Source organism: Trachemys scripta, chromosome 1, assembly GCF_013100865.1.
Source record: "Trachemys scripta elegans isolate TJP31775 chromosome 1, CAS_Tse_1.0, whole genome shotgun sequence".
Lineage (NCBI taxonomy): Eukaryota > Metazoa > Chordata > Testudines > Emydidae > Trachemys > Trachemys scripta.
This window is the reverse complement of record NC_048298.1, coordinates 112,697,138-112,715,759: the sequence shown is the minus strand read 5'-3', so window position 1 is coordinate 112,715,759 and position 18,622 is coordinate 112,697,138. Positions and strand designations below refer to the sequence as shown.

General features: G+C 41.3%; 1 protein-coding gene across 1 annotated transcript in view; it reads right to left on the bottom strand.

Moving 5' to 3' along the window:
- Positions 1–18,622, bottom strand: part of PIK3C2G (phosphatidylinositol-4-phosphate 3-kinase catalytic subunit type 2 gamma) — a 372,244-nt gene that overhangs the window by 204,203 nt on the left and 149,419 nt on the right. The window contains exons 13-14 of the mRNA XM_034782026.1: positions 17,081–17,203; positions 7,653–7,784 (exon numbers count right to left, since the gene is read on the bottom strand). Coding sequence (XP_034637917.1) covers positions 7,653–7,784; positions 17,081–17,203 — 255 coding nt within the window. The remainder of the gene's footprint in view (positions 1–7,652; positions 7,785–17,080; positions 17,204–18,622) is intronic.

Below are 18,622 nucleotides of genomic sequence, written 5' to 3'. Positions count from 1 at the left end.
AGTGCCCACCTTCTGGGTAACTGCCTTACTCACTGGGCTACAGAGTCATTTTCACTCTCCGGCCCAATGACTATATAAGTACACCTCTACCTCGATATAACGCTGTCCTCGGGAGCCAAAATATCTTAATATTAATAATATTAATGTGTTATAGGTGAAACGGCGTTATATTGAACTTGCTTTGATCCACCGGAGTGTGCAGCCCCGCTCCCCCAGAGCACTGCTTTACTGCATTATATCAGAATTCGTGTTATATCGGGTCGTGTTATATCGGGGTAGAGGTGTATTTCGGACAAAGTGCAACCCACCCCAAAATACCCTCGCACCTGGGGGTTAGGGTGCTCTACTGGAAGGTCAGAGACCTAGTTGGTGTAGATTAGGGGTGTTCTGAGCACGTCTACCAGATCAGGCTCTGCAGGCAAGATGGTGGGGGGACAACTAGCTTGTAAATTCTCCAGGGACTTAGGTGTAAGTTCGGAGCTGAGCAGCTTGGCAGTGTCAGGTCTTAGGCAGTTTTGTGAGTGCCAGCAGCAGAAATTTAGGCACCGTGGGGAATTTAGGTACCGACTGGGTTAGGCAGCAGCTGAGCAGTGGTGCCAGTGGCACCTAAATGTTGGAATTAGGTGCTAAAGTGGCAGTTAGACACTCTTAAGAACTAATTCCTATGGACTTTGAAAGAATGTTAGGCCCTTAAGTAACTTGGGTGCTCTTGAAAATTTTACCTCTCTATTAAAAATATGGCCTTATTGTTTCATGGTGCTACATAACTAGGGCTCTACCAAATTCATGGCCATGAAAAACACATCACAGGTCATGAATGCTGGTCTCCCCCCTGTGAAATCTGGCCTTTTGTATGCTTTTACCCTATACTATACAGATTTCACGGGGGAGACCAGCATTTCTCAAATTGGGGTTCCTGAGAAACCCCAATTGCCAACCTTACTGCTGTGCTGCCTTCAGACCTGGGAGGTCGGAAAGCGGCGGCTGTTGGTTGGGCGTCCAACTGTGAAGGCAGCGCCCCGCCAGCAGCAGCGCAGAAGTAAGGGTGGCAATACCACACCATGACATCCTTACTTCTGCGGTGCTGCTGGTGGCGGCTCTGTCTTCAGAGCTGGGCTCCCGGCCAGCAGCCGCTGCTCTCCAGCTGCCCAGCTGTGAAGGCAGCGCTGCACCAGTAGCAGTGCAGAAGTAAGGGGAGCAGTAGTGTAACCCCTCTTCCCCCCACACAAATACCTTGCGACTCCCCCACAACTCCTTTTTGGGTCAGGACCCCTACAATTACAACACCATGAAATTTCAGATTTAAATAGCTGAAATTAGAAAATTTACTATTTTTAAAATCCTATGACCATGAAATTGACCAAAATGGACCATGAATTTGGTAGTGCCCTATACATAACCAGTATACATAAGTAAGGAAATACAAGAATACTTTCCATTACAGCTATTTCAGTATGTTATAGATCCTAGCTCAAATGACCCATCAAAGGAGAAATTAAAGCTAGGTGTAGGAGGAGGAATACTTTAGAATCTGTGTGTTTGACATTCACCAATCTGTTAGCTATGTCATTTACTATTAGGAGAAACTACTAATATAGAGAAGCATAGGTGCTTTTCCCTCCTCTAGCCAACTACAGCTCCACAAAATTGGTTACTTACTATGATTTGAATTGATAGCCCAATTTAAAACCAAAAGTACCCTTGAAATTCAGTCAGAAAAGTGAAACTTTAAAATATCTGAACACTCAATCAGTCTGCTTTACTGTTCCATTAGAGCCATACCTGAATATTTTGTAGTTGGAGTAAAATACAGTCTCTGAAAGGTCAAATACCTACAAAGTAACAGAAATAAGATTTTGGGGAATTATGCCACTTTGACACACATGATTCTGACAAAGAAATCTGATTGGCTAATCGGAAGTGTTCCAGTCCAGGAAATTAAGGGACAATAATTGCAGTGTGTGTTGAGCTGCTTCTCCTTACTATTTTTCCCCATTCAAAACATCGATCATTTAATCTTTAATTTTTGTTCACAAATTTTATGCAGAAAATTTTAACAGTCCTGTAATACAGAAATATAGACATACGATAAGCAAGAATAGTGATAAACTATGGGCTAAATTCTACTCTCATCTTCACTGATGTGACTCTACAGTGACTCTAATGATTTCAGTGGAGTAATTTTTGAATCACAGTAGTATAAATGAGTACTTAGAAACACACACCAGTGATGCATTGCCCCAGGTTACTGGGAGTGTCTCATATGAACTCAATGAGACAAGATATTAAAGAGTTCCAATGAGCGTTTCATAATATGCTACAGTGCAGAATTAAGGTTGTTTGGGTGCCCTGACTCTGCATTTCTATACCTTAATGTGTTTGGATTTCTTTTTAAGTTTAAAGTCAACTATGAATTTCTTTGGGTTTATAATAGACGGTTTGGGGATAATTGCAACATTTCTATCATGTATTTTATCTTTAACCATTGATATGTCTTTTCAACCTAACTCCATTTTAACATAGTTTTCATCTGGAAATATAAATAATAAAACTGCTAATCATGGCCCCAGACTTTTCTAACCAATAACCCTAATATTCATGCTGCTTGCCCTTCTATGACAATTGGCAGTATATGGAATATAATTACCAAAAGGGAACTGGATGGTGGAGTTAAAGATCACTTGTTAAACTCGAGAAGCTGTTCAGTAAGTATTTGCAATGACCGTGCCAAGTCTCCTCCTTGCACATCAGGAAAATCTGTTTGTCTCTTGAGCTAAATAGTTTAGAGTTCCAAACCTAATTAAGGCATCAGAAATCCATCATTTTGGGCAATTTGGGAGAGGTAATGTCTCCCACAGTGCTCATTGCTCTGAGTTCACCGCTTCTAACAACACAGCTTATTTTGAAGTGGTATTTCCAAATCAGAGAGAGTGTGTGTGGAATGAATGAATGAATGACACAAATTACTGTATTACTTTATTTGGTTGCACTGAATCAGTGTGTTTACATCACTAAGTCAAACTCTTTAAAGGACAAGCCCAAAGTCATATGAAACACCCTGTAACCTGGGGAAGAGGGCTCCACAAGAATACAGAAACTACACATCATTTAAAGCCCAGTTTCCCCTGGAGCCCCCACAGAATTATGGTGCAGTTACATGGATTGCAGGTCCCTAGAACAAAGTCTGGAGACAGGACAGCAATAACTGGGCATTTCTTTATACATAGAAGAATGATGCAAATGGCAGGAAGAGCAGGTGGTATAGCACGGTGGGATGATTCTGAAAAGGAAAGGGCCAACAACTAGAGCGTTGATAGCCAACAACTTCACTAACATTGTCTATCTATTGTCTCACTATCTGTATGAGAAAGTTTCTTTAACAATAGAATATGGATGGAATGTGAACAAACTGTGCTATATATCTATTTATTTATTTACACAGACCAATGACAAGTGAGAATACCTTCAACAGATTTCCTACTCTTGTTTATAACAGGAGCTGAAGTAAACTCCCAGGCTCATTGCGTTACAAGACAAGACAGAGTTTAAGGACAGCTCAAGCTCCATTAAGTTACAAGTTCAACCTTGTGCCCTGAAGTCACATGGGGGACTTCGCTCGCTGAGACCAGCAAAAGAAAATGATGTTGCCTGCTCTCTCTGATTTGGAAATACCACTTCAAAATAAGCTGTGTTGTTAGAAGCGGTGAACTCAGAGCAATGAGCACTGTGGGAGACATTACCTCTCCCAAATTGCCCAAAATGATGGATTTCTGATGCCTTAATTAGGTTTGGAACTCTAAACTATTTAGCTCAAGAGACAAACAGATTTTCCTGATGTGCAAGGAGGAGACTTGGCACGGTCATTGCAAATACTTACTGAACAGCTTCTCGAGTTTAACAAGTGATCTTTAACTCCACCATCCAGTTCCCTTTTGGTAATTATATTCCATATACTGCCAATTGTCATAGAAGGGCAAGCAGCATGAATATTAGGGTTATTGGTTAGAAAAGTCTGGGGCCATGATTAGCAGTTTTATTATTTATATTTCCAGATGAAAACTATGTTAAAATGGAGTTAGGTTGAAAAGACATATCAATGGTTAAAGATAAAATACATGATAGAAATGTTGCAATTATCCCCAAACCGTCTATTATAAACCCAAAGAAATTCATAGTTGACTTTAAACTTAAAAAGAAATCCAAACACATTAAGGTATAGAAATGCAGAGTCAGGGCACCCAAACAACCTTAATTCTGCACTGTAGCATATTATGAAACGCTCATTGGAACTCTTTAATATCTTGTCTCATTGAGTTCATATGAGACACTCCCAGTAACCTGGGGCAATGCATCACTGGTGTGTGTTTCTAAGTACTCATTTATACTACTGTGATTCAAAAATTACTCCACTGAAATCATTAGAGTCACTGTAGAGTCACATCAGTGAAGATGAGAGTAGAATTTAGCCCATAGTTTATCACTATTCTTGCTTATCGTATGTCTATATTTCTGTATTACAGGACTGTTAAAATTTTCTGCATAAAATTTGTGAACAAAAATTAAAGATTAAATGATCGATGTTTTGAATGGGGAAAAATAGTAAGGAGAAGCAGCTCAACACACACTGCAATTATTGTCCCTTAATTTCCTGGACTGGAACACTTCCGATTAGCCAATCAGATTTCTTTGTCAGAATCATGTGTGTCAAAGTGGCATAATTCCCCAAAATCTTATTTCTGTTACTTTGTAGGTATTTGACCTTTCAGAGACTGTATTTTACTCCAACTACAAAATATTCAGGTATGGCTCTAATGGAACAGTAAAGCAGACTGATTGAGTGTTCAGATATTTTAAAGTTTCACTTTTCTGACTGAATTTCAAGGGTACTTTTGGTTTTAAATTGGGCTATCAATTCAAATCATAGTAAGTAACCAATTTTGTGGAGCTGTAGTTGGCTAGAGGAGGGAAAAGCACCTATGCTTCTCTATATTAGTAGTTTCTCCTAATAGTAAATGACATAGCTAACAGATTGGTGAATGTCAAACACACAGATTCTAAAGTATTCCTCCTCCTACACCTAGCTTTAATTTCTCCTTTGATGGGTCATTTGAGCTAGGATCTATAACATACTGAAATAGCTGTAATGGAAAGTATTCTTGTATTTCCTTACTTATGTATACTGGTTATGTATAGGGCACTACCAAATTCATGGTCCATTTTGGTCAATTTCATGGTCATAGGATTTTAAAAATAGTAAATTTTCTAATTTCAGCTATTTAAATCTGAAATTTCATGGTGTTGTAATTGTAGGGGTCCTGACCCAAAAAGGAGTTGTGGGGGAGTCGCAAGGTATTTGTGTGGGGGGAAGAGGGGTTACACTACTGCTCCCCTTACTTCTGCACTGCTACTGGTGCAGCGCTGCCTTCACAGCTGGGCAGCTGGAGAGCAGCGGCTGCTGGCCGGGAGCCCAGCTCTGAAGACAGAGCCGCCACCAGCAGCACCGCAGAAGTAAGGATGTCATGGTGTGGTATTGCCACCCTTACTTCTGCGCTGCTGCTGGCGGGGCGCTGCCTTCACAGTTGGACGCCCAACCAACAGCCGCCGCTTTCCGACCTCCCAGGTCTGAAGGCAGCACAGCAGTAAGGTTGGCAATTGGGGTTTCTCAGGAACCCCAATTTGAGAAATGCTGGTCTCCCCCGTGAAATCTGTATAGTATAGGGTAAAAGCATACAAAAGGCCAGATTTCACAGGGGGGAGACCAGCATTCATGACCTGTGATGTGTTTTTCATGGCCATGAATTTGGTAGAGCCCTAGTTATGTAGCACCATGAAACAATAAGGCCATATTTTTAATAGAGAGGTAAAATTTTCAAGAGCACCCAAGTTACTTAAGGGCCTAACATTCTTTCAAAGTCCATAGGAATTAGTTCTTAAGAGTGTCTAACTGCCACTTTAGCACCTAATTCCAACATTTAGGTGCCACTGGCACCACTGCTCAGCTGCTGCCTAACCCAGTCGGTACCTAAATTCCCCACGGTGCCTAAATTTCTGCTGCTGGCACTCACAAAACTGCCTAAGACCTGACACTGCCAAGCTGCTCAGCTCCGAACTTACACCTAAGTCCCTGGAGAATTTACAAGCTAGTTGTCCCCCCACCATCTTGCCTGCAGAGCCTGATCTGGTAGACGTGCTCAGAACACCCCTAATCTACACCAACTAGGTCTCTGACCTTCCAGTAGAGCACCCTAACCCCCAGGTGCGAGGGTATTTTGGGGTGGGTTGCACTTTGTCCGAAATACACCTCTACCCCGATATAACACGACCCGATATAACACGAATTCTGATATAATGCAGTAAAGCAGTGCTCTGGGGGAGCGGGGCTGCACACTCCGGTGGATCAAAGCAAGTTCAATATAACGCCGTTTCACCTATAACACATTAATATTATTAATATTAAGATATTTTGGCTCCCGAGGACAGCGTTATATCGAGGTAGAGGTGTACTTATATAGTCATTGGGCCGGAGAGTGAAAATGACTCTGTAGCCCAGTGAGTAAGGCAGTTACCCAGAAGGTGGGCACTCTGGATTCAAATTCATGCTCTGAATCAGGCAGAGTGGACATTGGAACCTGGGTGAGTTCTCTAACCACTGGGTTATTGTGTATAAGGAGGGGCTCCACCTCTTTCTTCTCATTTTTTGTGAGAAAGGTCTGACCTGGATTAGGCACCTAGCTCCAGGAGAGGGTTCACGGCAGAGACCCTGGGGGATTTTTACCTTCCTCTGCAGCATGGGTCACTTGCAGATTTAAACTAGTGTAAATGATGAATTCTCTGTAACTTGAGGTCTTTAAACCATGGTTTGAGGACTTCAGTAACTCAGCTAGAGATTAGGGGTCTATTACAGGAGTGGGTGGGTGAGATTCTGTGGCCTGCAATGTGCAGATGGTCAGACAGATGATCATGATGGTCTCTTCTGGTCTTAAAGTCAGAGTACAAATATCGTTAAAAAGCTGGCCTTAGCCCAAGTCAAAGATAAAATACAACTTACTCACTTTTGAATATTTCACCCTAGGTCTTTATTTACATAGAGTTACAGAGGTATTCATAACCGACAAGCATCTTTAAAATAATGTTAAACTGAGTGTTGGGTAAAAAGGGAAAGTTAAAATGTGAGGGAAGTTTCTAAACTATGGGGAGGGAACAGAGAAACTGTTCACTGTAGTCCCACTAGCAGCACCATTCTGGGAAGTGTGAGAAGTAAGTGTGTGGAAAGGGTCGGGGGGCGAGGGAACAGGAAAGCAGATCCAGAAAGAAAATAGTCTGAATGAGAGGGTAGTTTAGTGAGGGTAGGGGAAGGCAACAAGGCCCTTCAGCATGAGGGGCATTTTCTAGGGTAACCCAGTGGACAGTCAGAGAAGCCCAATCCAAAGGGGTTCAGGAAAATCAGGACTTGAAAGAGCTCTGTATGGAAAGGTGGAAGAATTATTGAAAGTGACTGTTTCAGTCCTGATTGCAATAACGTTCTGTTTAGCTGCTCAAATTAGTGTTCATTTGTTTGTATATTCCTTTCAGATCTCCCTATCATGCAGAGTATAGCACTTAATTAAAGAACGCTATTTAAAAAAAACATTATCATACAAAAATGTACTTACTGTTTTTGATACAAGGGGAAACATGTCCAAGCCAGTATTTCCGTATTTTTAGACGCACAGTTTAAGCCAAATAGTTTTATTATCAATATTGTTTCATTGGGAAGAGATTTTATTTGTAGAGGAAAGTTGATTCTGAAAGAAAAATCACAATTTTAAGAAATCTAACATACTTTAACATTGTTATTTGCAGTTACTGCTTTTCAAGTTTTACTGTATCTCACAACACACCTTACTAAGCAATAAACTGCAATTCCTTGAGGGAAAATGCATCTGACAGATCTATTATAAGCATTGCCAACAGTTAACCTGAGGTCACATTACATGAGAAAAGGCATATAAAATCTTGTCCATCCAAATGATCAAACACTAGAGAAGAGAAGGGCAGGACTAGTTTGGTTGTTGCAAGCAAAGGCCATCCCGTTAATACGAAAGTACATTAGAATAAACACTGAATGAAAAATGGATTATAAACTAGTGGTAATGGGCTAATTTCTCCCCTCAGGCATATATGCACAAATCCTATTGAAGTCAATGGGAGAGTGAGTGAGTGAGTGAGTGTTTGTGTGTGTGTGTGTGTCTTAACAAATTCTAAGATATGATGCCATTCTCTAATTTATGCATGTATAATCAATGTGTAATTTTTTTTCAAACATAGCTTAAAGGCTGATGCGGTTTTAAATCCAATGCATGTCAATTTTTTAAGCAAGTAAAGTTGTAGAAACTAGTGTCCATTTCAGGTATGTATTGCCCATTAACAAGTAGATTAATCGATTCAATTAGTTACGTAGGTTTTATAAACTGGTTTACAATTTTAATTCGCACAAATCCTAATAATTGATATTTTTTTCATACCTGTGTAAAAACATTTGAGTCATTAGTTCAGAGACCTACAAGGTATTACTTTATTTTTCCTGAAGTGAACGTTCATATTCAAAAGCACGTCTTTTATTTTCACTGAAAACATTTGGTGCAAAGCCAGATTTTGCAAACAGATATTGAGATTAATTACATTTTCTACGCAAACAAAATCAATATTCAGAATCCAGGGTTAAAAGAACTATTTTGCAGAGGTAATACAAGCATTTTAGAAAATGAAGATCTGAACCCGCTTCAATATTAAAAACTTAGGATATAAATCTAAATTAAACAGAGTGAATTTTTCAGCATTCTAGACCATTTAATGAAATGATGTAGTTGTAGGTGTTCTCAAAAATGTGTATTGTCATTCTGGAAACAAATCTAGGAAGCTCCACTGAAATAATTTAACAGTCTGGAAAACATTAGGATTAGAACTAGCAGGGGTAAGGTGGAGGGATTATGTGGAACTTATACTTAGGGTAAAATTCCACTGTCAGTTACATTGTTATAAATCTGGCATAACTTGACTGAAGGTATACTTGAACAACTGATTTCCCTCCTCCCCCCCCCACACCCTCCTTTTAATAAAGCAAAACATCTATATTCCACTCATTCAGTTTAAAGAGCAGTCTCATTCCAAAGAAATTAAGATGCATCCCCCTGTCTCCCCAAATGTCCCTATTTACAGTTTTCAGACAATGCACTATATTTTGTTCTTTCTTCCAAAGCTTAGTGAATTTAAAAAAAGTGATTGGGAAAGCAGTCTATTTCACACATCTCCAAATCAGTTATTTCGTGTCTTTTCATTTACAGCCCATCAATTCCATTCATCCTGAACAAAGTGACCCTAAAACATGGGTACTCAACCTTCAACATCTTAAAAGATCTGATGCAAGGTGGGAAAAAATGCCCTGCACTTTATTATACAGGAGATAAAAGATTACTCATAAACCGGGCAAACATCTTTGCTAATGCCAGGAAGCCTCATTAGTCTTGTAACCAAGTGGAAAAAATATCCCTCATATTACAAGATACAGATTCTCTACTTCTCTTTTGCTGGAGGCTTCACTTGGACTTTGTCATGACAAAATACATAGCACTACTAAAAGTAGGCTATATTAAGCTATATTAAGTGCAGACTTTAAGAACGGCTAGATCATCATGAGACTGAAGCCATAGGTCAAATCCAAGACCTTATTGTCTATCTGGAAAATTTCCAGTGATATAGGGTGTGTACAGAACATGGGAGATAACTGTATTACTTATAAATATTCTGTGTACTTCAGTTTACCTGCTTGATATTATTGTCTGATGATGAAGATTAAATAAAAGGGGACTATTAAGAACAACAAATAGGAAACAAAACAACGGTCAGAGATAAATCACCTTTGCATAAACAACTTCCAGGGTGTTAAGATAACATTGGGTAGGCTATTAATTAGGAAGATGCTATTTCCAGACTCCATGCAAATTATACAGCTGGTTTGCCATGGTTCAGAGTGTAAGATCACTGGGACACTGAACAGTTAAAAACTTCCTCTCTAGAGAGAGAGAGGGAATTCAGCCATTAGCCACTGCTTGAGGGGACACTCAGAGGAACCAATACACAGGCCCTATGGGATGGGCCTGTGTTAGTGAGGCTTGCTCAAGCTGCCAGGGAAATGATAAGTCAAGGCATGTAGGACTTCTGTTGTTTTACTCTATTCTTTTATTTCAATGTACCTCTGGGTGAATAAACAATACATTTGTTTTGAACAAGCTGTTTTGAGTCATTCCAGTCAGCTGCTTGTCAAAGCCTTCTGGAGAAAAGTTTCTTGCAGATGCCAAATGCAGTTGGGCCTGTTGTGTTAACACAGTTGGGAAAGAGGGGTGGGGGAGTTCTGAAATCCAGAGATCCAGTCTAAGAGTGGTTGAACTGCAGGGCTCTACCCTTGCAAGAGATGAAGAAAGCAAAACCTGTCACCTGAGAGGTGCACTTGAGAGGGATTGTAAAAGGGCCCAAGTCACAGCTTGCCTTGTAACCATGACATGCTGCAACCTTCAACTGCTAGTAATTTGAAAGGAGTTCAACTCTGACTATTTGAGATCATAGCTCGAACTTTAGAAGGTATAGGCCAAATACGAAGCCTTATTTTAGACCTAGGAGGAAATGTGACATTTGACATTACTTTCAATTCAGATGGTCTAGGAGTAGATTGCATCTTGTTGTTCATATATATATAAACCACCATAAAACATATAAACTGTGCAAGCAGATCACAAGGCCCTATGAAGAATTTACAATCCGAGGCCTTAGATCCTGACTTCAATGGGTTCCATTCACATTATGAGGTTGCAGAATCATGGCCCAAGCCCAGTCTAGGGGTATATAGGCCCAGAATGACTTTCCCTTGTAATAGCTGCTCTCACTGTGTTTCTTCTGTGCTGTCAGTGATCATCTGGGTGGCACTCAGGCAGCACGGAGAAAGAAGCTGTCTGAGTCAAATGGAGATCGGGGGAGGGAAAAGAGTAGATTGGGACAAGGAATCAAGGAGAGAAAATGTGAATGGGAGATGAAGGGGATCTGAGAATGGTTGGACAAGGGTACTAGGATTACAAGCTCAGTGAGAAGACAGAGCCAGTGAGAAATGGGAATGGGAGACAATTGGCTGGTAGGAACAATGAGATCAAATAAGGAGCTATGGGAAGGGGAGGAAATTAGGACCGGCTGGACGAAGACTAGGATTAGCAACCAGTGGTGATCATGGTGGGCGAATTGTGGCAGGGGAGGAAAAGAGACAGATCTAACAGCTGCAGTGAAAAGGGTGATTAGGACTGCCTGGGCAAGTAGACTAGGGCAAGTAGCCAGGACTAAGGAAGAGACTGGACTGACAGAGACAGGTTGGTAGAGATGGGACAGAAGGGGAAAACAAACAGAAAAATCTGTGCCCACTAGAGGACACACTCCTCCAGAGCCTGGAATGGAAATCAAGATTTCAGAGTCTCACCGTTCCTCTGGTGTCAGCAAATATCTGTGAAACCCACTGGCAAAGTATGTCTCATACCCATATAATGCCAATGCATATAAAGGATGACAACCTACTATTGCTATCAGTTACACCATTAAGTGCAGAGGTCTGTGTAGTGGCTCTAAAGGCTCCAGTGCTACTTATAATTCATGTGAGTATCAACATGATGAAATTATTTTTATTTAGTTTGTTTTTTAAAAACCTAGGAAGTTAAACACAAAAAGCTAAATTAAAAGAACATTATTAAGGTTGAAGGTGGGTGACACAATCTTTTACTGGACCAACTTCTGTTGGTGAAAGAGAGACGCTTTCGAGCTTACACTGGAGACCCGAAAAACAGCTCTATGTGGTTGAGTAAAATATATTTCCTTACCCACACTGCCACAACACTGCAAACATTAAGGTTGTTAAGACAATCACTCAAAAAATAGGAAATGCCAGAATGACGTTTGACTGTGTACATTCATTATGGTGCAGTCTCTAATTACATGATCACATACAGGATCCCTGTCTCATTCAGTGCACAGGATAATTAAAATGTATACAACAGTAGCACCCAAAGACCATAATGAAAACTGGAGCCCTATTCTATTAGGTTTTGCCTCAAAGAAACTAAAATCTGAACAGACATTCCAGACAAAAGGTGGGAAAGAGGGAGGCAACAAGCAAAGAAAGTGAGACTTCACAAGCAGCTCAGGTTCAAACACAAAAAACCTCCGTTCGGGTTTCTGGTTTAGCCAAAATATTTGTCAAGTGTCTAAGTCTTGAGCTGCCGCCCCTCCCTATGTTTAGAGCACTCCAAAATACAAACCATATATATACACACACCTTCCTTAGGAACTCCTTGTCTGGGCCTCTACTCAGCAAAATCTTTCCCTCCATTTCCATCTCTCTTGCCCATATTGATAACTCAGTCCTTTCTAATCTAAAGTAATGAGCCTCATTGGTGTCAGCTATATCCGATTAGCTGTCAGCACAAAATTCCTCCATCAGCTGATTGAGCTGTTGCTGGACATAAATCCAAGTGACTTTTTAGCATCTCTTCCTAACGGCCCCATTGTCACTCATGTCTCCTTTTAAAAAGAAAAGGCCAATTAAAAACCAGCACATAAATAAGTAAGAGTGAAATTAGCTCTACGTATAAGGCAGCAAAGGAAATATATCCCAACAGAAAATGAATGGTACACTACCTCTTTCATGAGCTATTCTAATCTATATAACTTCATATATATCAGCCCTGAGTGAAGCTTTCACCCTTCCCTTCACAAATATTACGCCGCATACAGCACGCGGCTATAAGCATAGGAATATTGTCATCAGCCAGGTCCAGCTTCCAATAAAGTCACTGCCAGAGGGCTTTTAAATGGCCAAAAGCACACTCAACAGTCATTCTGCCCTTGTTCAGCCTGTTGTTGAACTGCTCCTTGCTTCTGTCAAGTTGCCCTGTGTATGGTTTCATAAGCCATGGCATTAAGGGGTAGGCAGGATCTCCCAGGATCACAATGGGCATTTTGACTTCCCCTACGGTGAGCTTCTGGTCCGGGAAGAAAGTCCCTGCTTGCAGCTTCTTGAACAGGCCGGTGTTCTGAAACACGCGTGCGTCATGCACCTTTCCAGACCAGCCTGTGTTAATGTCTGTGAAATGCCCATGGTGATCCACAAGCATCAGAGAATCATTGAGAAATACCCTTTACGATTAATGTACTCGGTGGCTAGGTGGTTTGGTGCCAGAATTGGAATGTGCATGCTATCTATCACCCTCTGCAGTGGGGGAAGCCCATTTCCACAAAGCCATCCATAAACTCACGCACATTGCCCAGAGTCACAGTCTTTTGGAGCAGGATGCGATTAATGGTCCTGCACGCTTCCATCAACACGAGTCCAACAGTCGACTTTCCCACTCCGAACTGGTTAGCGACCAATCAGTAGCTGTCTGGAGTAGCCAGCTTCCACAATGCAATCGCCACACGCTTCTCCAGCGACAGGGTAACTTTCATTCTCGTGTCCTTGCGTCACAGGGCTGGGGCGAGCTCATCACACAGTCCAATGAATGTGGCTTTCCTCATCTGAAAGTTCCGCAGCCACTGCTCATCATCCCAGACATGCATCATGATGTGATTCCACCACTCAGTGCTTGTTTCCCGAGCCCAAAAGCGGCATTCCACTGTGGTCAGCACTTCCGTGAATGCCACAAGCAATCCCATGTTGTAGCTACTATGCATGGAGAGATCAATGTCGCACTCTTCTTGTCTTTGTGTTGGTCAGAGCGAGCAGCATACTGGTCAGCAGTCCAGGATCCATTCCTGCAGCCCAAAGAGGCAGGGCACGCAATACATAAACCACTGAAAGATGGCGCCAAATGCGGACAGAAGCATGGGGATTTCTGGGATGCGAAGCAATGCATCACGGGTCATTGGGACAGGACCCAGGATGCCCCGTGACCCCCTCCGCCTTCCCACAAGTCTTAGCAGCAGAAAAGAAAGAGGTTCTCTGTGGGATAGCTTCCCAGAGTGCAACGCTCCAAATACCGCTGCAAGTGCTGCAAGTGTGAACACGCTATCGCGCAGGCAGCTGATAGTGTGAACACACAACAGCGGTTTCCCTTCAGCGCTCTCTGAGCGGCGCTGTAACTGCCGGCATTATAACTTTGCCACTGTAGACGTGCCCTAAGGATATGTCTACACAGCAAAGAAAAACTCGCAGCTGGCCCAGGCCAGCTGACCCAGGCCAGCTGACCCAGGCTTGCAGGGCTTGGGTTGTGGAGCTGTTTCACTGCTGTGTAGACTTCCAAGCTCAGGCTGGAGACTGAGCTCTGGGACCCTCCCACTCTGCAGGGTCCTTCAAGCCGGGGCTCCAGCTTGAGTCCAGATATCCAAACAGCAGTGAAACAGCTCCGCAGCCTGAGCCAGCTGGCCTGGCCAACCATGGGTTTTTCTTTACTGTGTAGACGTACCCTGAGAGTCAGTCTATTGCTGTGTACCCTGAAAGACCCAGATTACATACTTCCCTACAGAACTCCTATAACCTTCTCCTATAAATACAGATTTCCTGGGATGCATATTAGAAAGGTGACCACTTCTTAGGCTTGGTCTACACTAAACCCCCAAATCGAACTAAGGTACGCAACTTCAGCTACGTGAATAACGTAGCTGAAGTCGACATACCTTAGTTCGAACTTACCGCTGTCCAGACCCAGCAGGCAGGCTCCCCCGTTGACTCCGCGTACTCCTCGCGGCGAGCAGGATTACCGGAGTCGACGGGGAGCACTTCTGAGTTCGATTTATCGCATGCAGACTAGACGCGATAAATCGAACCCAGAAGTTCGATTGCCTGCCGCCGAACCAGCGCGGTAAGTATAGACAAGCCCTTAGGCAGCCAAGAATACCCACAAGACACATATTCACCTGATACTTCCCTAGCTGTATATTCCTCCTTACTTTTTTTGAACTGACTGAAAATGAACTGCTGCTTATCAGAAATCTCTGGAAGGCCACAATGCAAATCAGAATCAGCTTTCTTTTAATAAAAGAACAACTCTATTTTATTCTTTTCTTCCTTTCACATATATCTGATCCTTAGACTTAAACTCACATCAGCAAATCGTTTCCTTTGTATTCCAGATAAGCAATGATCTTAAAAAGAAAATGGTACTCAAATGGTGACAACCATTGAAAATAAATACAGAAAAAGAATTGTACACCATAAAGAGAACAATTGCCTACGTTAACCAGCATTGTAAAGATTCAAACAGTGAGCACTGTAGTTCTCTCCTTCAGCCCTGAACGACAATAAAATATTCAACACCAAAAATCAAGCAAGAGACAAAAATCATACAACACAATTGTAATTACATGACCCATGTCAGATGATTGCGTTTGTCAAACCAAACTTTACTTAAATGTATAACTTCAGTGGTCACCATTGAAAAGTCAACATTTGCCAACATTCGTTATATGGTAGTGTCTTAGACATCATTTTGAATAGGTAATAAGATGTAAACTGCTGAAAAGGTTTAGCTGATATAAAATACAAAACGTAAGCCAGTCAGGCTGCCCACACTCCTACTAAAGATTTTGTGATCCAGTAGGATAATTACAGCAACAAAATTAGAGGGTCTGACATGAGAAATACGAAGAAAAACCCTACTCTGCATTACCATCTCAGCTCTATAGTAACTGAGTGTGGAATCTGTGTTGCTCCAAATGACTTCCCCTTCTGTCCTCCAAAACAGCTACTTCTATGGGGTTTATGCTTTTCTGCTGGGGAGCCTGATTAGCCTATAGTGCCCAACATCATTACTTTCTCCTGAGCACCTGCACAAGGGTAGGCAGAAACTTGGACTTAACTCTATCAGACCACATTCTTTTACATACCACAGTAAGGTAACTGTTGACTTTTTAACTGATATCATTGTACACAGACAGTTGTAATAATAAAGAGAAAAGGCTGTACAGGAGGGAATGATTTTTTAAAAAAGATTATTTAATGACAAAGTTATGTTTAATTTTTCAGGTCAAGAAGTTAAAAACTGTCCTTCAGCTTCAATGGGAGCTGCACATGATTATCGGAAGGCAGACACTAGTGAAAACTTGTCCCTGTATGAACACACTTACACAGCAACCAGGAAACTCCCTGAATGTCTTTCTTTCTTCCATTGCAGAGATGGGCTGAAGAAACTGAAGAAACTGAGGGTCCAGCCCGCAAACCCCATGGATCCTCTCAGGGAGGGGGATGGGGAGGGGGGAAGAGGAAGGGCCATCACTGCAGAGGCCTTATGTTTCTGTATAAAACTGAAGCTCACTCCCTGCTCCCTTGCAGCGCAGATCCCTTGCATCTGTTACACCAAGGACTCCTGGCTGACTTTTGTCCCAAAGCTCTTCCTCCCCCTCTCTCCCCCACCCCTTTAAAGGTGGTTCCCCAGCATGGACATCCCTGTGCTGGAAAGTGAAATTTGTAGTATTGGGAACTGTACCTTTAAGTGGTTTAGCTTTCCAGGCAGAAAGTCTCAGGGAGGAGCCCTGCAGAGACCTATGCTCTCATAGGCAGAGGCAGTTGGAAACTGTCTCACTGAATAAAAAGAATCTCTTTCAAGCACCTTGGATACAGAGGGATTACTGACCACCACAAATACAGCCTGGGGCTGCATTTACATTTCCCTTTAGTTTATGCTCAGTCCCAGAAGGGTCCCCATAAGCCAGGCTCCCAGCGTGACCCATCTCCCTCCTTCTGCTGGCTTGTCCACTCCTTGCTCCCCACCCCTTCACTTACTGATCACTAGAATCTGTGGAGATTCTACTTGCAGAAAAAGGAACATCCATGCACAGAGGGTCCTTTTGGCCCACAATTGGTGCCCTAAATGCAGGATAATGAAAGATTAGAGAATATGTCCAGGTATCAACTTTTATCCATTGCACTTAGCTTTATATTACCATACTGGCGTATTTAGAACATTATTACTACCTGTGAAGATGCCTTTACCCCCTCCATTTTTTAGAATCTAATATTGGTTGTGTAAAATGAGGCAGACTAGCATCCTTCAAATGAAGATTAAAACTTACTTACTTCTCATTCCAGTTTGCCAGGAAAAAAAAAGACTTTTTAACTGGTATATTTTTGCAGTTCTTCACTTGACATATTTTCTTCCCAGCATAAGTTAAAGAACAGGAAAAAGAGAAGAGTTTGTAGCTACAAAGAAAAAGAAATGTAAAATATTAATTATAATTAAACATACCTTATGGAAGAAATTTGGGGTTAGCTAGTCAGAATGCTGAAAGGCTCATCCTTGAGGCTTATGCTAGTGTTTTAATAAAAACATATTATTGTTTTTATTGTTAGAGTAGAGGAGTGTTGGTCAGGATTCTTATGTTCTGTTCCCAGCCATGTTACTGACTGAGCCTGATCCATTACCACTGTAATCAATGAGAGTTTTGCCATTGACTTTAAGGTGCATAGGATCAGACCTCCATTGTGTAACATTGGGCAACAGTAAACCTCTTTGTGCCCCAGGTTCCACATCTGTAAAGAGACGATAATGCTTACAGAGATGTGCAATTACTACTGTATGTGTATTTATTATTATGCTGGTCAGTGACAGCATTGGACACTCATCTGGTTTAGTTTAGATTATGGTTGAAGTTTTGGGTTCAAAACAATTTCAGGGCTGTGGTTTGGTTTCAGATTCATCATCATTGAAATCATATGCAATATGAGCTTAAAATGGTGCAGTATGAGAATATCTGCTCTTCTTGAAAGGTTTCCATCTTCTTGCAAAACATGGTCTTCTTCCGAGATTCTGAACAAGAACTATAGGCATAGTGTAGAGCTAGGAAGTCAGATTTGAACAGCAAATCTGAAGGGGTTTGGTGACTTGAGGTTCCTATATTTGCCTTCTTTATAAAATAATCAGTGTTGATTTTTTCCAAGAATATTAATTATTATATTATACATGTTTCTATTCAGCTGAGGCAGACAAAGATGAGGAGTTAGCAGAGAGAATTCCATGAAGAAAAAGAATGCAATACTTAATTATAACTAATAGGAATTGCATCTGGTTTTAAATATGACAACAATGACATTTATACTTTAGTCCTACAATTAATAAATGCAATTGTAAAATTATGAAACAAAAGATAAACACTGACAAGACAGAATCCTGTATTTTTATTATTTAAATTGCAATAGAACACTGTAAGAATGCTTTATAAATACAGTCCCTACCCCCAAAGAACTTAAGCTCTAAGGCCTCCTTCCTGGAAAGTCGTATACTTAACTTTAAATGCTGTGAATAGTTTAATTTAAGTCAATAGGATCGCTTACAGTGCATGAAGTTTAGCACATGCTAAAGTCTTTGCAGGATCAGAGTTTAAATTAGGTAGACAACATGGAAAGCACAGATAAAATTAGAGGATAAGAGGGGGAAGGGATGACAATAAATCATATATAATTTGTATCATTATGTTGTTCTGTAACTTGTAAGGTTCTGTACATTATCTATTTGAAGAAGAAAGTAAGGCTAGGAATGAGGAATCAATAGCACAGAGGTGGAAGCCAGTGACAGGAATCCAGCCAGCAGAAGTGAGTTTTAAGGAGAAGGACAGAAGTGAA